Source organism: Abramis brama (genome assembly GCF_963993115.1).
Source record: "Abramis brama genome assembly, chromosome: 18".
NCBI classification, from domain to species: Eukaryota; Metazoa; Chordata; class Actinopteri; order Cypriniformes; family Leuciscidae; genus Abramis; species Abramis brama.
In genome coordinates, this window is record NC_139980.1 from 31,565,486 (window position 1) to 31,587,568 (window position 22,083).

At 37.7% G+C, this 22,083-nt stretch overlaps 1 protein-coding gene across 7 annotated transcripts in view; it reads right to left on the bottom strand.

The window, feature by feature from the left end:
- Positions 1–22,083, bottom strand: part of dnmt3aa (DNA (cytosine-5-)-methyltransferase 3 alpha a) — a 55,678-nt gene that overhangs the window by 22,754 nt on the left and 10,841 nt on the right. For 3 of the 7 annotated variants that reach the window (XM_084091859.1, XM_084091860.1, XM_084091863.1), the window contains exons 3-6: positions 21,330–21,437; positions 9,102–9,330; positions 8,780–8,823; positions 7,679–7,828 (exon numbers count right to left, since the gene is read on the bottom strand). In XM_084091859.1, the coding sequence (XP_083947985.1) occupies positions 7,679–7,828; positions 8,780–8,823; positions 9,102–9,330; positions 21,330–21,437 (531 nt within the window). Of the gene's footprint in view, positions 1–4,280; positions 4,420–7,678; positions 7,829–8,779; positions 8,824–9,101; positions 9,331–16,065; positions 16,197–21,329; positions 21,438–22,083 lie in introns of those variants that run through there. The other 4 variants (XM_084091864.1, XM_084091862.1, XM_084091861.1 and 1 more) reach the window with 3 other exon arrangements.

Consider the following 22,083-nt stretch of genomic DNA (forward strand, 5'->3'; position numbering starts at 1 on the left):
GGCAGATTGCCTGTCCTCTTCCAGTCGTGTCTCCATGACGTTATAGTGGTTGTGTTGGTGGTTACCCAGCAGTCCCTGGCAAACGGCCCAGTGCACCCTGGGAAATGCGGTCTTAACAGATTACCTAATTTCCTGCTGCAGCCACAGTACGCAAGCTTCCTAAAAACACTTCACTGGCACTCTATAAATGGCAAGTCTTTCTTTGAGCCTACAAGAGGAAATCTTTAGCAAGCTTCTCACGAAAAGTATGTGAACGTCTCCCACTATGACCCGAACACGCCCTCTGACCCCTCGGACTCTGTGACGACCCTTGGCTTTACGACAAGTTTCAAGGGCTGAGAGCTTTATGATCGTGACCCAGGCGTGGATGACCTCTGACCCCATCCTCACCGTGACCCTATAGTCTCTCAGGCTCATTTCTATACAAACGTCACTCCTGTTGGTAAAGCATTTAGACACTTTATCAAACACAGTCTGGGATTGGCAGTATTTTGTAATGTTTTGAAAAGAAGTCTCTTCTGCTCACCAAGACCGCATTTATTTGATCAAAAATACAGTTATATTGTTATATAACAGTTATATACAATTATATAACAGTAATATTTTGAAATATTTATGAATTTAACCCTAACACCGGTACACTTTGAATGGGAGAAGGATATTAAAAAAAAGATTTAATTCATCAGTATAGCTAGTGAGCCAACTATTTTTGGCTTATAATTTTGAGTGATAGATGTCATATTAAATTTAGCCTATTTTTCTTCATTTTTTACTGTGTTGACAGTGTTAACAAATAGAATTCTTGTATAGCCAACATTTTATATTTGTTATCCACAATCACTCTCTCTTTCTTTAGGCCATGTGTCCACCAAAGCGTTTTCAGCCGGCTGAAGTAGAAGCGTTACTAGTATCTCATTTCACAGAGAGGAATTTGTTCGTGTTTTGTTTCTAAATAAAATGTCTATAAAATAATTTAACAACACATCAGCATTTTTATTGCTCTCTGGAATCAGTCAATCACTGAAATCAGAAAGTTGCATAACATGCAGGGGAAAAAACAATTTTGATTGTTTTTATATTTATTTTATATATACTGTATATATAAAGTTTACATCTATCTATCTATCTATCCATCTTTCTATATCTATATTTATTTTTTTATGATTTAATTATTAGCTTTTCATCAACTCACTGGTTTGAGTGCATTTACCCCTGCATTTACCGCAGTTTGAGGAACCCTGTTTTGTCGCATAATGATGTAAGAATTTAGTGAAATTCCTTTCAGTTCAAAGTGACCATCAATGCCATTGAAAAAAAAGCAAGAAAACGCATCAGTCTGTGACTCAAACATACGGGAGAGTAAAAAAAGCATGAAAAAAGCATAGACATATCTATATTTCACTCTAATGGCTAATCTTTTACTCTATGTTCACAAAAGCATACTACTAGTAGCATTTGTTAAGTATGCAGTGTGCTTTTTAGTTGTTGCATGGAATACACAAATAACCAACTACACTTGCCAAAGTATGGATACTACACTATATCCCACAATGCAATGTATTTGACTTGGTATTCCTTTTCTGTGATTTTTAACATATTTGATCGCACCATCAAAACAAGAGTTTTTAAAACAAAATTACATTAAAAATGCAAAATAACTATGTAGTTCCATGCACAACAAAACATGAGGTCATTATTTAGCATACAACAGCTTAAAATGTTGATCACTAATTTGCTGTATATAGTATACAGTGCACAGTATGCATTGCAGGATGTAGTAAGCTGGCATGTATTTATAAAACTACAGAGCTACAGTACTTGTGTTTGGTTTAAAGCGACACACATGCGCACACACACACTCATGCAAACAGCCATGTCAGCATTTTCTGCCTTCATCCTCTGCTAAACACACACCCACATTAGTAAATGTGTCTTTTCCACACAGTGCACACGTACCCACACACGCTGCTGTGTCTGATCGTCAGTCCCTCTCAGGTAGCTGTGTGTGTGTTCATGTGTGTAGTGTGTACACAGGCAAAAAGACACTTAAAACAGAAAAGGGGGGGGGGGGGACACACACACACACACACACACACACACAATGTCTTTGTTTGGGAATCGTGGGTCACGTGACTGCATGCTGATTGGTCACAGAGGGTTTGCAAATATCGGCCAGGAGGGCGTCCGTCACAAAACCTGAACGAGAGCGGAGCGCAGACCAGACAAAAAGAGAGAAAAGAGAGAGGGTGTTTGTGCAGGTTTAGATTTGATAGTGTGTGATTCCTTCGCTGCAAGGAATTTTACGTTTCGACTGTCATTGGTTCTGAGAAAGACGGGAAGGTTCAATTAAGCCACGATTTATGACCCTTATTAATGAAAGAGACAAACACGCACACACACACACACACACACACACACACGCACACACACACACACACACAAAGGAAACTCTTTAAGAAAACAAATGAAAAACACTTTTGCAAGTAATTACATTATTCTTTATAGTGTCTACATAAACTAAACCGCTTCACACACCATGTGCGATTCTCTGAAACACACACATGTTTGTAATCAGGTCTTGTTGAAGCTGCGCCAGTGTTTGATGAGATCCAGAGGCTGCAGTGGGAGGAGTCTCCCGACCCAAGAGAAACAGCCCTCGCTGGGTGAGCCGAGGACACGGATAAACACAACACACTTTAATACTTCATGACACAAAACACTCATTCGGACAATCTTTCTTATCTAGTTCCTAGGGTTGTTTTGAGCATTATAACTAACATCACCCATTACCAGGTACGTATAACATGGTTAAAAACAGAGCTAAGAGCAATATGCTCTTAATTGGTAGCTGAAAACATGATTATATTAGCTGAAATATTTCACACGAGGGTGTTCATTTATGATTCAAAGTAAATCGGAGGAGCTCTCTGTGGAGTGAAATCCTGAATACAAATACTTAGAGAGCAGAATTATTGTCATATAGACGGGTTAGACTAGTTTCAGTCTTACGGCGTACTAAAGGGCCACCCAGAGTCCGTTTGATGCATATTGAACACAAAAATCTGATTGGCCGGCTTTTATGCAAGGAGTCAAGGTGCACCGGTTTTCATCAGTCTGACAGGAGACAAAGCCGTGTTTACAAAGTTAAGATAAAACAGCGCTTTTGAGGAAGAACTAGTTGCTGGATTTGCCAAAGTTTGCCAGGTTTATTTCTCTGAGGCACTTAGTAGCAAATAAACAAGGTACTAGAACTAGAATGAAACGGACTACCGAAAAAGGTTGCATTTATTTGCTAAAAAATGCAGTAAAATAAATGGTAAAAATATTTAACTATTTGAATATACTGAAATGTAATTTATTCCTGTGATCAAAGCTGAATTTTCAGCGTCATTACTCCAGTCTTCAGTGTCACATGATCCTCCAGAAATTATTCTAATATGATGATTTTTTTATAACATGTCTTATCATCATCATCAGTGTTGAAAACAGTTGTGCTGCTTAATATTTTAGTGGAAACGGTGATACATTTTTTTTTCTTCCAGGATTTTTGATAAATAGAAAGTTAAAAAGAACAGCATTTATTTGAAATAAAAATCTTTTGTTACATTGTAAAAGTCTTTACTGTCACTTTTGATCAATGTAATGCATCCTTGCTGAATAAAATAATTAATTTCTTTAAAAAAAGAAAATCTTACTGACCCCAAACTTTTGAACGGTAGTGTAAAAAGCTACAAAGCGAACTGTGGTTGGTCAAGACTTCACCAAGACTGGTGTAAACATGAACGATCTGGTTTGTTAGTGAGATAACTAATAAGTATGTTTAAATAAATATGTAAATGTAAACCATTCCTGTCAGAATGCAAAAAACTATATAAAACATATTACTTAAATGTTTGAGAGACTTATTTGAATGGGAAGTAAATGATAAACAAATAAAATGGCACAGGAATAAAATATATATCATTAAAGGGTAACTCTTGCCAAAATTGAAGTTGAAGTACCCGAGTCAAATTTTCGTGTAAAAGCATAATTAGAATGGAAACGCCACTTTTAAGATTGACCGTATTTTCGTTTTAGGTCAAAATGCCTTTTGAATGGGAGTTAATGGGGCACTTCTATGATAGCATCAAAAATCACTACTTTTAAAACACTAAGAAGGCTCGACATAACATGAAACTTTGCTCTCAGTATCACCAGAGGCTCTACACATGAACTCCAGCATTGAGAACATTGTTTGTGTACACAGAGTTTACTAAAAAGAAAGGTTTTGTACGACTCACTTTATCAGTTAGTGTTTCCGGTGGCTGGAATTTTGTCAGTCAAAAGTAGTCGATCTAGTAGTCGAGTAGTTTGACTCGGGTAGATTAACAAAAAGAGCCAAGGTTCAATTTTGGTGAGAGTTACCCTTTAACACAGACACTTCAGAGCTGGTTTGAGTTTGCACTGTTCGACACACTTGCACAGCACACACCTCTACAGGAAACAGGGCCTCACAATGTGGCCAAGCACTCTACTACTACAAACACTCGCTCACACACACACACACACACACACACACACACTGTTTTAGCGAACCCAACCCAACTGACTTTCCATTGATGTTCACTTTCCACTTACTTCACTGGACAAAACACACACACAACAGAACAGAACAGAACGCATTCAACTCAAGAGTTTCGGATCTGTACCTCTCAACAATTTACTAAATTGTTTTCCATTCCACATAAACACACTCATTTGTATCATTCGGCACCTTAGGCGTAAGGATGCGAGTTTTCCAATCATCTTTAACTCAACTCGCTCATCTCAACCTTCAACAGCAGCGATTCAAAACTTTCCCTCTGTGTCTCTAAAGGAATGTTCCATGTTCAATACAAGTTAAAGGGATAGTTCACCCTAAAATCAGTCATCATTTATTCACCCCAGTGTTGTTTTGATGTCGTATGGCCGTCTTTCTTTTATGGACCACAAAAGAATTAGAATTAGAATTAGCAACATGAAATACAACTCGTGTACCTTCTTCTCTGAGGTGAATATATCTGTTTTCACGTTCACACCTGTCAACTGATCAGACAAACGTAGTTCCGGTCCGGTGATATCTGACTCAGTGAGGAGAGTACACGGATAGTTTTTGGGGATTTCTAGGCGTTGTATTTCATGTCGTGTTTTTGTTAATCTTGATAATCATCATTTTTTGCTTGTTCTGGATGAGAACGGAGTGAACTACGGCGCTAATAAGAGTCTCACGAACGAGCATGTCGGCCAAAGTCAAGAGTTTTGTTAAAAAATACATTACATTTCTATTTGTTTTTCACCAAACCCTATCGTATACCCCCAGAACACTTGGAATAAATGGCACGTGTCACATGGGACCATTCTGTGATACTTTTGTGTTTTTCTAAAAAAAACTAATGGACATTATATGGAGCGAGACTTCTTTATGTCTTTCATGGTCCATAATAGAAAGGGCATGACTGAAGGGAAATGATTATTTAATTTTAATTTTAGGGTGAACTATCCCTTTAAGTTCGACAGCATTTGTGGAATAATGTCCATTTTTGACTCGTTGCTGGTGCCCAAAACCTTGGGCAAAAAACTTACATTACACACTACATTAAAGTCACAATATAATGTAAGTAGTAACAGATCTTTTCTTCCGTATTGTGACGTACACTCAAGTGAAACAGATCATCGAAGAAGAAAGTAAATGCAGTGGATGGTAAGAAAGGAGCGGGTTTATGCGAACTGAATGATTAGAGAAGTCCTGAATATGTCATGTCAAGAGACGTCTGACATTTAACTGGAAGATCGAGTTATGATATAAGGACAAAAAAAAAAGAAAAAAAAGAAACGTATGCACAAGATGAAACGCCCACAATAAGATCAATAACATACATTTAGAAAATAGGAATTAGGAAAAAAATTAATTTCCATTTCATGCCGATATTACTCATAAGTTACTCACTATTCATACATTACTCGCTACCACGATAAAATAATTTACTAACCCGGAGCAACCTAAACTCATCCATTACTTGAGTAAGGTACAGTTTAACAGTGTAAGCAATGCATGAGTCAATCTTATTTATCCGTAAATGACTTTTCCACCATGAATGATGTTGATAGTACATTACTGTACTGTATAGACACTTCTTTAAAATCAGTCTGATTGGTTGCGTCCGAAATCGCACACTCTCTTGAGTAAGTACTTATTTTGACTAAGTAATAACTAAAACAGTTTGATCTATATAGTATATCCGGAATGTAATGAATGAATGTAATGTATGTAATCCGGACGTAGGGGTGTGCCGGTTTCAGAATTGGTGATGACGGTTATGACGCAAGTCAAATGTGACGGTTCGTAACATAGCCGTCATCGGGGGGGGCGTTGCGACGTTCGTCTGTTATAGGACAACTTAGTTTGAATAAACGAGCAGACACTGATTAGCTATTTGATCGCCTAAATAAAAAAAATAAAAAAAATATCTGTGTAGTGTTCAATGTTGTTATCGATAGAGATACGCGGATGGGGTATTATTTCATCCGCAACCGCATCACAAAACTCATCATCCACACCAACGTTTTTTGACCAAAGCCGCACCCGCCCGCCATCCGCTCATTGTTTTGTGGTCTATGGACGATGCAATGCTCTGCTGATGCGAGCCGCAAGAAAGCCCTTGTCTGTTCTAGAAAGGATGCAGCAAAGATATTTAATGCTAATGTATGAGGCATAGGCCTACGCTGAGTTTCATTCATTTACGATGAGATGCGCTCTAGTTCACAATGCAATGCAAGTGAACGCAGCGCACCGGCGCCTCCATGTCACGGTTATTATATTGTCTGCTATATTTGCTTTTTATTTATTAAATACATGCAATTGGTTGATGAAACATTTATTAAAATTAAGATACAATTTGTACAAAACGAAATTCGCTTTAAAGAAAGGCTTTTAACAATGCAATGCAAGTGAACGCGGCGCGCTGGCGCCTCAATGTCACGGTTATTATATTGTCTGCTATATTTGCTTTTTATTTATTAAATACATGCAACTGGTTGATGAAACATTTATTAAAATTAATATACAATTTATGCAAAACGAAATTCGCTTTAAAGAAAGGCTTTCTACAAAGAAAAACTTAAAAATCATGTCTGACAATTTACAAAACAAAACTTGCGTTGGTACTTGGCAAAGAATCAAATACAGTTGGAAACGACGTAGACCATTAATGACACAGACTGTTAACAATTGTTTTTAATTAGTATTTAAACATTCTCTATGATAAAAAATGTTTGTAAAAAATAATTTAATAACACGTTTTTGGCGGTTATAGAGATCTAATGACGGTGTTCAACTATAACCGTCGGTCTCACGGTTATATACTAACTATCACACCCCTATCCGGACGTACTACATTCGCCATGTTTTCCTTATCATGTGACCTACCAGCGTCAGTTGCGTCACTTCACTGCCATTCACAAATCCTCTCCCGTGGCCTCATGGGATAGTAAAGTGTCCATCATATCAACACTTCAGAATCTCGCCAGAAGTAGTAAGTCACCCGGGTACTTTTTGCCTGCTATTTTATGAGTACTGTCAATTCGGACATACTTCTTTTGTCACACACTGTTTATCACCTACTATATAGTAGGGAAGTTTGCTATTTCGTGTCTCTCTCACCTTCTCTTTCCTCAAGAAAGCAAGCAACTCCTCTTTCTCCCTGCGGCTGATGTGAAAGGGATCTCCAGCCTGGAAGGTCTCTCTCTGCACGGGTCGTCTCCTCAGACTGATGTCCCCGCCCCGCCGGCCCCTCAGGCGGCCCCCTTCGCTCTACAAGTCAAGTCACCTTTATTTAAATAGCGCTTTACACAATACAGGTTGTTTCAAAGCAGCATCACGGTAATAAACAGGAAAATAACAGAATCAGTGATGCAAACTTCATCAAATTCAAATTCTGCTGAAAAGCAGCTCTAAAAAGGACAATAGTGTCTTTGTTCATTGTTGATTCAGTTCAGTTCAATAACCATAGTTCATCAAAATTATTACAAAAAGTTCAATGCAAATTTCATCAATTATTAAAACAAATTCTATTCAGCTATAAAGCAGCTCTATTTAAGTCAATAGTGTCATCATGCAGCTCAAATCAGTTTAAGTTTTGTTCTCATCCGATAGTGTCAGTGCAGGAAAATCAATAATATTACTGAATATTAACCTCAGACAAACACAACGCTCTTTAACATAGTTTTCTGGGAATACACACGTTGTGAATTTTTGTGAATGACAGGCTCAAATAGCTCCAGCTTTCATGAGCGTTAGATGTTTTTGGTGACATCCTGTAGGTTTAAGGGCACTGACATGCAAATGAAACTCAACTGATGCATAAGAAAGTGACTTTCGCAAAGCCTTGATCAGCATTGTGTAGGCGTCCATTTGTGAATTGCTGTATGTACACAGCCCTAATAAAACACCCGTAACGTATGTTCAACAGCCTGTTAACACATTTCAGTGGCGTGTTACCACTTTACAGCCGTTATTCGGGCCAAGTTACGGCTTTACACATTAATGTCTCACATAAACAGCCTGGAACGTTCCATTGGCCCATTCTCATGCTCTTGGTGAACATGTCGTCTATTTCCTGTGATCTATGTCGAGCAAGAGTAGATTAATCAATCAATCAATCAATCAATCAATCAATCTGTGATGTATTAACTAGACCTGTCTGAACCACCCGACTGGGTCCAGATATTTGACTATGTTTTATTGTATATTGACTCTCCTCACCTCTGCTCTGCTGGTGTCGCTGCTGGTGTCGTCCTCCCCCACGTCTGAAAGACAAACACTGAGGTCATTTAAAGGAAAACAAGACTAAAAGAAAAACACAGACCCCTGTAATGGCAGAAACAGACACATATGCTTGGCTGACGCACTGATGCGGTCCTGCATTAATGTGGCTGTCCTAAAGGGGGCGATATAGCAACCGTCAGAATCAGTTGCGTTGCAATATCGCTTTTATCGCATTATAAAGTGTATTTTCTGAGACATTTCGGAAGGAAAGGATATTTGAAATCGATCAGACTGACTGAACAAGAGACAAGTGACTCACGTCGCTCCGGGCGCTCAAGTTTCCGTCGCCCTCGTTTCTTCCGTGGAGTGGAAGGGGCGGAGTCTTCGTCTGCTCCGGGGGGCGTGTCTGTGCTGTTCCTGTGGGTGGAGTCAGGGGAGGAGTCGTCCCGCTCCAGGTTTTTCACAGAAACTCGACTGTCTGCTTCACCGTTACACCCTGCCTGCTTTATACAGGCCACACCCTCTATTACACGTCCACAACTATTCACCTATCAGGAGAGAGAAATGAGGGAGCAAATCACTCAAACGACTCGATGCGCAGACTAGTGATGCGCGGGTCGTCTCATAACCCGCGGGCCCCGCGGGTAGCCCGCGGGTCGGGTTGGGGCGGGTAAAGAAATTGTCACTTTATTTGCGGGTCGGGTTGGGGCGGGTCATTAAAAACAAAATAAAATAAAAATCCATATATGTTGCATGCAATGTCCAGCCTATATTAAATATCTGGGAATATCAATCTAATCATATTTTAGTAGGTTCTTTGATAAGGCCGTAGCAATGCAACTTGCCGGATTTCCCCAAACCTTTGGTGTCACGTGACACAGCTCGCGCAAAGCAGCTCGCGCCAAGCAGCTCCCCCCGCCAGCCACAACAACAAAGACGGAGAAATAAAAGTGAAGATGGAAGATGAGGTGCGGGAGAAATTGAGGTCGGGATTTTACATAATTAAAAGAAAAAAAGGTGAATGATGAATTAGATGAATACAAACACTGCATTGTAAATATTGAAAATGTTTAAATCATTATCTTATTAATATGACCTGATTTATGGTTCATATTCAGAATCGTCTGTTATTGCCAGTTTACATGGCGATGTTTCCAAGCACTTTCAGGCTGAAATAAAGGCTGTTTTCATTTACATTACAATGCCTAGTATGTCTATTTAATGATCGCGGGTGCGGGGCGGGGCGGGTTGTAAAAATAGATACAGTGGTGCGGGGCGGGCCAAATAATTTCATAAAAGCGGGACCCGCGGGTTGGAAAAAGCGCAGACTGAAATGTCAGGACTGGATGAGATGCATGTGTAAATATGTGGGTGCGCATGCAGGAGGGACTGTCCCTGATTTTTATAATCAGGTAATATCTAGTAGGATAAATATCACTTAGCTAAACCATCTTTCCTATAAATCGAGGTGCTTCACAGAACAATTGTAATTCACAACGGTAATATATTTATTGAAAACAACAGTTTTCATGTCTTATAATTAGCATTAAAACGAATATTTATCTATTTATTTAGCCTATTATTATTACATTTAATTATTCATGTTTTTTTGCAGAACTATTGTAATTTACAACAGTAATACATTTCTGTTTTCATTTCTTATAATTAGCATTAAAACTAATTATTTATTTAATGATAATAATTATTATTATTATCAAGATCTCAGGGGGGCTTCAAGTAAATATTATGGATGAAACAAAAGAGTCTCGGAACCCCTTCTATAAATGAACTTACTGAAAATGAACTTTTTCTGCAATTTTTACATCTGTTATAGCTTCTTTAGATTAGTCTTGGAACATGGTACTTTGAGCACTGTTGGCTAGTGTGTCATACATAAATTGCTTGTGATATTTCTCCTTTCTTGCTTTAGATAATGTAAATCTGCATAGACACAGACGGCATAAAACACATTGAGGCGCAGTGACACAGCAGCTAGCACATTAGTGCTAATGGTGTCATGGATCAGTTTAGGATCACAGCTTACAGTGTATTGCATATTAAATATGTATTGCAAATGCTTTATAAGCCTTTACCCTTTAAAAGCCTTTAAAAGATTATTATTGTGTACATAAAGATATGGTGGAATCCGGCTTGTCCCGTAGATGATCTGCTTGCGCACTTTTACCTCGCGCACGAGCAGATCCGTTTGCGCTCTGGAGACGGCTTCGGTCTTTCCACTACCAAATTCCGTCATGTAAATAGCGAATCTGCCTTGGCGCGAGTGCAACTGGCATTTAAAGAGAATGGGAGATGAGACTCTGATTGGTTTAACGCACGTAAATCCCAAAACACACCCATTACTCATGAGAATACGGACAATCCTTTTAGACCATGCGCCTGGCACGCCGACCATTTTTCCCATTGTTAAACTGGCAAAAGTGGATTCAGACACGCCCTGCGCTTTAGACCATGTGCTTAGATCGTCAAAATAGGGCCCATAGTCTCCTAAAAGAAAGAACTGATTCTGAACTGCTGAAACGAGTCGTCAGTAATTCCAGTCTCACTTTCTGTTACACGCCTACGTAATAATGTAAGAAATTTGCATAATGCCCGCATATGATCTTCATAGGCTGCTCGAGAACAATGTCTACTTTGACCTTCAAACACTGTAATTGTAGAAGAGACTGGAAAAGTTTGATTCGTGTGTCGACATGTTTTCTGCACTGCATTTCAAAAGGATGAAGACTCGCTCTGGAATTAATAGTATGTTGAAATGAGTATTCAAAATATACTCTGAAGGTCAACTTTTCCAGTTAGATCCGAGGACACTCAAACGGCTAATATTGCCCATAACCCATTGCATGCTGGATGAGGATTCAATTAGAACTACAAACGGGGGGGGTGGTGGGGTGTTAAAAAACTACAAACATGGCAGATGCACGTGTCCGACGGTTAAGTAGACAGGTTTAGATAAAGGGGGTTGAGTGATTAAAAATCAGTATCTAACCCGACGAAAAGACATTTATTGAGTGTTATCCACATTATATTTAATCTGCAACAGCATTGTGAACTTTTGTAATGATATGTTTGGTCATTAACTTTTAAATGCATCATTATGCAAACTGCAAACACATGAGGAGAGTCTTTGCATGAAAGACCCACGACTGGCAGATCAATATGCCACTACATTTCTCTCAGAAACGGTGGGAAATTAAATTAAATTGAACGTGAAGGATTTTAAATGTGACAAGATGATTGACAGGGCAATTTAAGCAGTGACAGGATGCATGTAACTAAGCGACAGAGCGGCCCGTTAAAGACGCAATTATGACGAAGTCCCAAAGCGTGACTACTCTTCTGCTAAACACTACTTTTTGCTTCACAAAAACAGGCATATACTAGGGCGTAGTATAAGTAGGCAAATGAATCACAGCATAAGTCTTTGAACGAACCGTTTTCAGACTCTTTGAGAAATGAGGTGATGTGCAATGTATTTTATGAGAAAATGAAAGTGTTTTTTGACCAAGGATGCATGTAAAACTATAGCAGGAGACCTCCAAAACTAAACCAGGAACCTTTGAAATAGCATAATATGTGCACTTTAAATTTCTGTAACAGGACTTTCATTGAGACAACACATTATTTTATCCATCAGGACTTTATTTGATGTTGTTAATTTGTTGTTATTTATTTATTTATTTATTGTTGACTCTGTTCCATTTAATTGTCAGATAGTATTGCACAAGCTTTCCTTGTCATTAATTCTCAAATTGTGTTTCACAATCTGAACAAGTTTTTTTTGTAGTTAATGAGGATATTTTTTTAACAAAAATCACTGCCCCAAAAGAGCATATGCTGCTCCATTCTTCCTCATTTTTGATTGTGCAACTCCTTTCACACAAGTCATTATACAGCATAACTCAATGATGCCACTAAATCCTAGAGTTTAGTTTTGCTACCTCTTAAAAAAATAAATAAAAACTTATAATATGAATAATTTATTTAAAGTTCCAAGTATCAGTTGACATTTAAAAAAATATTTTATGCACATTAAATATTTTCCCTCTAGATAAAAATCTATGTTATCATTTCTGTTATCCACCACATTAATGTTAACTGACATTAAATTTAAAGCATTAACTATTAGCAAAATTTTCAAAAGGCTGCATCACCTAAGACTTAACTTAAAGGAGAACTGTCGCCAAAATGCAGCCTAGGGTCTTTTTGTTAATCTACCCGAGTCAGACTTTTGTTTAAAAGCATAATTAGAATGGAAACGCAACTTTTAACGTTTGACCATATTTTTGTTTTCGGTCAAATTTCCTTTTGAATGGGAGTGAATGGGGCACTTCTATGATAGCATCAAAAATCACTATTTTTAAAACACTAAGAAGGCTCGACACAACATGAAACTTTGCTCTCAGTATCACCAGAGGCTCTACACATGAACTCCAGCATTGAGAACATTGCTTGTGTACACAGAGTTTACTAAAAAGGAGGATTTTGAACAACTCACTGTCTCTGTGTCCGCCGGCATTTTGACAGTCAAAAATAGTCGATCTCCGAATGCAACGTAACAGGGAGGAGAGTAAAGATGGAAAGCTCCTAAAGCTTGTTTCCACATAAATTCACGGATAATTTGTTGTTTTGTCGTTAGTGAAAATCAATATTGACCTTGTATTTGAAAAAGGATCCTCATATAAGAAGCAATACTAAAATTCAGAGTCAGTTCATTCGCATTCGGAGATCGACTATTTTTGACTGTCAAAATGCCAGCGGACACAGAGACAGTGAGTTGTTCAAAATCTTTCTTTTTAGTAAACTCTGTGTACACAAACAATGTTCTCAATGCTGGAGTTCATGTGTAGAGCCTCTGGTGATACTGAGAGCAAAGTTTCATGTTGTGTCGAGCCTTCTTAGTGTTTTAAAAATAGTGATTTTTGATGCGATCATAGAAGTGCCCCAAGCACTCCCATTCAAAAGGCAATTTGACCGAAAACGAAAATACGGTCAAACTTAAAAGTGGCGTTTCCATTCTAATTATGCTTTTAAACGAAAGTTTGCCTTGGGTAGATTAACAAAAAGACCCTAGGTTGCATTTTGGCGAGAGTTACCCTTTAACAATGTTTTCAAGAATGGCTAGGTGACATCAGCTTAAATTAACATATTTTGATAAATGACTATGAAGTCAAAGATAATTTCTTCAAAATAAATAAGAGAATATTTGATTTTACATTGACATTATCATCCATCAATGTTAAAAACAAGCAGGAAATCAATAAAATGTTCGGCGGCTGCTGGGACGTCCTACAGCGCGACGCTGTCTGCTAACTTTATGATGAACAATAAAAGTCTCTTTGGTTCAGTATGACGAGGGCTGGTGTGAGTTTTACTGCTGTCTGCGAGTTAATAGATGCCGAACACACTCGCGCACACTCGCGAATCAGTGCAGTCACACACACATTAGTGGTTTCATTAGAGTGATTGGCAACACTGTTTGACAGCTGCTGATGTCTTTAATCAACAGGTGAGAAACTATAAACCTCAAAGGGCCCGCAGGTGTTTCAAACACAAGCACACACACACACACACTTCACTCATTCTCTTTAAACGAAGAAAAATATGTGAATGCATATGCGTCTAGCTACACAAGCTCAATCTCATGCATCCAAAAAGTGTCGAAACACAAACTGCATTCACTCAAAAGCATTGATTTCGCTTGAGTATTTGTGTGAAGGTTTTAAATCCAAACATATTCCACAACAGAAACTACATGGATGTTGCAAGATCAAGGAGATGAAATCAATGGATCAAATCGTTCAGCGGAGCGACTGTACTTTAAAGCGGATGGTGAGGCCTGAGGCGAAGGAGTGTGTTCAACATTCATCTACTGAATAAACACTCCCAATTCCCACAGGACTTCTGTTGGTTTAGATGAAGACACGACTGTGATGATTTTATTAGACGTCTGCAGTAAATCTTGTAGCCTTTTTTCCTCGCACTTTCACAACTTGTTACTAACGATAATGCACAACCAGTCCATTGATATGATAAATGTGTGTTTACATGGTATAGAATAGTACCTGCATAATGTAAAAGATGAAAACCACTAACACGTAAATATCACCTGTGAGAATCTCTCGCATTTGAGAGCAACACATTTTGGAAGTATGAAAAATATTTAGTGGCCAAAACATCTGAAACAAATAAAAGCGTCTTGTTTTGTCTAGATTCCCGCTCTGCTCACTCTGGACTTTTAAACACTATTGAAGGAGCAGACACACTGGACACTTGATGATGCCTATCTTTCACTATATGCTCCAACGCACACAAAACAACAACAACAACAACAACAACAACAACAACAACAACAACAACAACAACAACAACAACAACAACAACAACAACAACAAAATGTTTTTAGGGATGCACAGATCAATATGGTTAAGCTGATAATTACTTTCATGTTATGGCCAATTATCGATAAATGGCAGACTAAAAAAAAACAAAAACAAAAACAACAAAACTGAAAACGCAACAAATCTGTTATATGCCGATAAATTAAAGAAAATTTGAAGATTCAATATTTGATATAATGCTGATATATCATGAATGCCAGATTTTACGAAAACGAAATTTATGTGTAGACAATAAATAAAAAATAAAATACAAAATAAAATAATAAAAAACAAAATATAAAAAAAAAAAAATATATATATATATATAGAGAGAGAGAGAGAGAGAGAGTCATTTAGTAAAAACAAGAAAGCATCTCGTCAGCAACTCGATTCGTGGTGTATTTTACTAACAATCTGATTTTTAACTCGGGCTGTTTGATTGCAATGATGCTTCTGCCTGAAAAATTCACCCCTTTAAAAGCTCCATTTCAGAGCAAATACATAAATAATGAGAAAAATAATGCAATAAATATCAACACTTGTTTTATTTTAGCTGGCTCTGTTCTGGTTCAATTCCGTTCAATTCCCTAAAAAAATAACAGCAAGTCCCATTCAACTTTTTTTGTCTTGTTGAACATCCTGCTACACTCGAAACATGCACATAACCAAAGTAAAATGGCTACTTTTAACATTGACGCGCCTTTAGATCAAGACTCTAAAAGGGACAGTTCACCAAAAAAATCCTGTCATCATGTGGTTTCAAACTTGCATGTCTTTCTTTCTTCCATGAAACACTAATGAAGATATTTTGAAGAAAGTTTTCATTCAAGATTCTGATCATCATAATGTTCATCTAAAATTAGCAAGACATCAATTCAAACTTACCATTCTCATAGAGCTACAGGCTAGAGCACCTCGTCTTTCTCTCACTTAGACATCTGCAGCAGCCACAGTTTCCTGTTCCTGTTCAGCGAGTAAACCTGTCTCTATGCTCTCAGTGCTGCGTGGGTTTCAGATTCAGTCACAGGTACATACGACTAAATGAATGATTGGGACTGTCCCTGACGTCACTTAAACTGATGCAATGAGTAAAATGGGTTTAACCACTGAAATTAGCATCATCATCTGAATTAATTGGGATAAAATGAAGTCATTTTTACAAATCAAATCAAATCAAGTATATTTGTATAGCGCTTTTCACAATACAGATTGTATCAAAGCAGCTTCACAGTATTAAAATAAAATAATACAACAAAGTTTGTTTCTAGTGGAATTTATTGATTGATAGAATAAAATTAAATATCCCCAAAATATCCCCAACTGAGCAAGCCAAAGGCAACAGTGGCAAGGAACCGAAAAACTCCATCAAGTGACCTAATGGTGTCCTAAAACTCCATCAGGTGACCTAATGGAGAAAAAAAAACCTTGGGAGAACCCAGGCTCAGTCGGGGGCCAGTTCTCCTCTGGCATTTATGAACTAGAGGCCGGATTGTAGTTTGAAACTGTGAGATAAACAATATTATATGAATGCCTGGCTGAAAAGATGCGTCTTTAATCTAGTTTTAAACTGGGAGAGTGAGTCCGAGCAACGAACAGTATCAGGAAGGCTATTCCAGAGTTTTGGAGCTAAATGTGAAAATGCTCTCCCTCCTTTGGTTGATCTGGATATCCTAGGTATGACCAAAAGCCTTGAATTTATTGATCTTAAAGAGCGCGATGGATTATAGGGTGATAGAAGATCCGTTAAATAGACTGGAGCTAAGCCGTTTAGGGCTTTATAAGTCAGTAGCAATACCTTATAATTAATACGGAACTTTATAGGTAGCCAATGTAGTGATGATAAAATCGGTGTTATATGATCATATTTTCTTGATCTAGTAAGAACTCTAGCGGCTGCATTTTTGACTAACTGTAGCTTGTTTATTGAGGATGCAGGACAACCGGCTAATAAAGCATTACAGTAATCTAGTCTCGAGGTCATGAATGCATGAACTAACTTTTCTGCATCAGAAACTGATAGCATATTACGTAGCTTAGCAATGTTTCTAAGGTGGAAAAAGGCTGTTTTTGTAACATACGAAATATGATTTTCAAAAGACAGGTTACAATCGAGTATAACACCCAGGTCTTTTACTGTAGAGGATAAAGTAACAGGACATCCTACGATGTCAAAGTTGTATTGTGAGAGGTTCTGTGGGCGGATTTGTCTTGTCTGGATTTAATAAAAGAAAATTACGCGTCATCCAATCTTTTATATCTTTAACACACTCTGTCAATTTGGATAATTTAGCGTTTTCATCCGGCCGTGATGAAATATATATTTGAGTGTCATCAGCATAACAATGGAAACTAATTCCATGTTTCCTTATAATATTTCCAAGTGGTATCATATATATTGAGAATAACAGAGGGCCCAACACAGATCCCTGCGGCACTCCATAGTTTACTGGAGTTATGATCGATTTTTCTCCATTCAAATAGACAAAATGGTAGCGGTCAGATAAGTATGATATGAACCAGCTTAATGCTTGTCCTTGAACACCAGTATAATTTTGTAGTCGATCTAAGAGTATTGTATGATCTATAGTATCGAACGCAGCACTTAGATCAAGTAAAACTAGTATTGAGATGCAGCCTTGGTCAGAAGCTAAGAGTAAATCATTTGTGATTTTAACGAGCGCAGTTTCAGTGCTATGATGCGGTCTGAATCCTGACTGAAAATTTTCATAGATATCATTTTCTTGCAAGAAAGAGCCCAGTTGAGTGGACACAACTTTTTCTAGTATTTTAGACATAAAAGGTAGATTTGAAATGGGTCTATAATTTGCTAGATTATTATGATCTAATTGTGGTTTCTTAATGAGAGGTTTTATCACTGCCAGTTTAAATGTTCTTGGAACATGACCTAAAGATAAAGATGAGTTAATAATATTGAGGAGAGGCTCTTCCACTACAGGTAACACTTCCTTCAGTAGTTTAGTTGGTATAGGATCTAATAAACATGTTGTTGTTTTAGATGAAGTGATAAGTTTATTTAACTCTTTTTGTTCTATAGTTGTAAAGCACTGTAATTGTTCTTGCGGGGGGATAATTGAGGCTGAATTATAAGGTGCGATTGAGGATTGAACATTTACAATTGTGGTTCTGATGCTTTCTATTTTCTCAGTGAAGAAGTTCATGAAATCATTACTACTAAACTGTAACGGGATATTTTGTTCGGGTGACTTCTGTTTATTTGTTAGTCTAGCCTCGGTGTTAAATAAAAACCTAGGATTGTTTTGGTTGTTTTCTATTAGTTTGCGGAGGTGCTCAGCCCTGGCCGCTTTTAGGGCCTTTTTATAACGTGACATACTGTCTTTCCACGCGATTCTAAAGACCTCTAAATTAGTTTGTTTCCATTTACGCTCTAAATTACGGGTTTCTCTCTTTAGAACATGCGTAGTATTATTGTACCATGGTGCTTTAATTTTCTCTCTGACCTTTTTTAATCTAATGGGTGCAACAACATCCAATGTTCTAGAGAGAATGGTGCTCATAGTGCTAGTTAGTTCTTCTAGTTCATCTGTTTGTTTGGGTTCAGGCAGCAGCTGAGACAGATTAGATAAGCAATTTGAGAAATTATCTATGGTGGATGGAAGGATTGTTCTGCCTGGTCGATAACGCGGCGCCGCATGACATATTACAGCAGTACGTAATATGCAAGTTACCAAGTAATGGTCAGTGACATCATCACTTTGTGGAATGATATCTATATCGGTTGGATCGGTTCCATATGATATAATTAAATCGAGTGTGTGATTAAGACGATGAGTTGGTCCGGTGACGTTTTGCTTGACCCCAAATGAATTTAATAAATCTATAAATCCATTTTTACAGTCAAAAAAGGAATAGTTGAGCCAAGAACTGGAAATTATTCACCATCATATCATTGCAAACCAATGACTTGCTTTTTTCCGTGATATAGACAAAAGGAGTTTAAAAGATAGTGCATTTTAAATGAAAGTGAGTGGGGACAGACACTGGTGAGACCTAAAAACACACCGTAGAAGCAGTTCACACAACTCACACTTAAATACAATGGCAATTCATAGTGACAGCAACTTTCAAGCTCCAAAAAAGACATAAAAAACATCATAAGATTACTCAAAATGACTTGTGCACTAGATGTGGTCACTATGAAGTGCATACCCTAACGTTTAAAAGTTTGTGGTCTGTTAGATGTTTATAATGTTTTTGAAATACGTCTCTTCTGCTCACCAAGGCTGCATTTATTTGCATACAGTACTGTGCAAAAGTCTTAGGCATGCTAATACCCACCCCCCCCCCCCCCACCACCACCACCAAAAATAAATAAATAAAAAGTTTTAAGTCAGTTATTTATGTATTTTGCTGTAGTGTGTCAGTAGGAAATATCAGTTTACATTTCCAAAAAATGTTTTGCCATTAATTGTAATAATCCAGTGAGATTTGTGTATGCACAAGGAGTCTGACAACAGCCGGTATGATCTGATCTCACCATCATCGAGTCCGTCTGTGATTACATGAAGAAACAGAAGAAACTGAGACAGACTAAATCCAGAAGAACTGCGGGAACGTCACGCTTGAAGAAACCTTAGCAAAGCTACAGTACTGTGAAAAGTACTGGCACTTGTGTTAAAATGCTGTAAAGTGAGAATGCTTTCAAAACTAAAATCACAAATTGAATTTATTTTATGATTTAACTTCTATTAACTAATTCAAATCAATATATGGTGTAACGACCCTTTGCGTTTAAAACGGCTTTTGTCCAGGTACACTTGCGCATAGTTTTTCAGGAAGCTTTGCAGGAAGGTTTCTTCAAGCGTCTCGGAGACGTTCCCGCAGTTCTTCTGGATTTAGTCTGTCTCAGTTTTTTCTGTTTCTTCATGTAATCACAGACGGACTCGATGGTGGTGAGATCAGATCATACCGGGCGTTGTCAGACTCCTTGTGCATACACAAATCTCACTGGATTATTACAATTAATGGTAAAAAAAAATGTTTGGAAATGTAAACTGATATTTCATACTGACACACTACAGCAAAAGATATAAATAACTGACTTAAAGGAGCCGTATGTAAGATTGTGGCCAAAACTGGTACTGCAATCACTTTCAAATGACTGTAGAGCGGTGTATCCCCTCCCCCTCCCCCCTGACTCGAGGTTGCCAGATAGGCTGCAGGATCCAGCAGGAACGTTTGTAGCTGCAGCTGTGGTAACTAGAGCAGAGCTGGCAACCCGGATGCCGAAACACTACTGACTTCGTGATTGGTAGATAGGTGGAGGGTGGAGCATCAGGCCAAAACACAACATGACAACATCAACATCAGTTGAGGGCTGCAACTATCACTTTTAAATTACAATATCCTGGCCGTACTACTGTTGTCAGTGATAAAAGTATTTGAAATGAACATGATTTCTTAATGTCTAGTGACATATCAGGGCCATTTTATGATTAATTGAAATACATTTCTTACATACAGCTCCTTTAAAACCATTTTTTTTTGGGGGGGGGGGGGGGGGGGGGTATTAACATGCCTAAGACTTTTGCACAGTACTGTATATCAAAAATATTGGAGAAACAGGAAAATTGTGAAATATTATTACAAATTAAAATCCATTTTCTATTTGAATATATTCTCAAATGTAATTTATTCCTGTGATCAAAGCTGAATTTTCAGCATCATTACTCCAGTCTTCAGAGTCACATGATCCTTCAGAAATCTTTCTAATATGATGATTTGATGTTTAAGAAACAACTCGAGATCTGATGGCAGCTCCATCACAAACTGTAAGTGAGGAATTTCATAATGCTTTGTAAATTAGAGCGCTAGTCTCTGGAAAACAGCTCTATAAAGAAGAACAGTTTGGAATGACATGAGGGTGTGTAAATAATGGCAGAATTGTAAATTTTGGGTGAACTGTCCCTTTAAATGAACACGGCGAGCGCACAGACGCCATACAGGGCTGACGCCGGAGTCTCATGCAGTATTTGATCAGCTGCTCGTTTTTCAGTCATGACTCACAGACATTCAGATCAGCTCAGGCGATGAACATGCTGGTTATTCACAGAACACACGTTGTGTTAATGCTGAGTGCCATAGTTGTGCATGTGTGCACATGTACTCACTCCTGGTGTTTTGCGTTTTCGAGCGGGTCGTCCGACTCTTCGTGTTGGTGTGTCCGTCACTCTGTCTTCATGTGTGACCTCACACACTTCATGTTCTGCCTCTGGACTCTAAAACAAACAAACACACAAACACGTCAGTGCTACAACAAACACACTCTCTCTCTCTCTCTCTCTCTCTTTCACACACACTCTTTCTTTCCTCTTTCGTCAGTAACACTGGCTCAAAAATTTCTTTATACTTTGAGAAGATATTCTCTATAAAATATATTTTCACACAAATATTGAGTATCAGCAACAATGATGATTGCTTTAGCAAACACCTGTTAACTAAACAATGACAAGAAGTCAATACAATTAAATGCATGTCATTATTATTTTATTTATTATTTTAATATAATTTAAAATAAGTTGCTATTTCCTAATAACATTTTATACAATTAAATAAAAGAATATTATGAAAAAAAATGAATTAATATTTTACGAAACAAAATAATATTACTTTATGAATAAAATATAATACAATGGATTAAAATGTAATAAAATGAAATAACAGAAAAACAAAGCAATATTAAGGACTTTGATTCATATTATAAAAAATACTTTTAAGGACTTAATATAAATATTTTCAGATTCACACACACACACACGCACACACACACGCTCACACAGATGATCCGTCTGGACTCTCTCAGTGGGGATCCAGAGAGAGAGAGAGTGAGAGAGAGAGAGAGAGAGAGAGAGAGGCAGCGGTTAC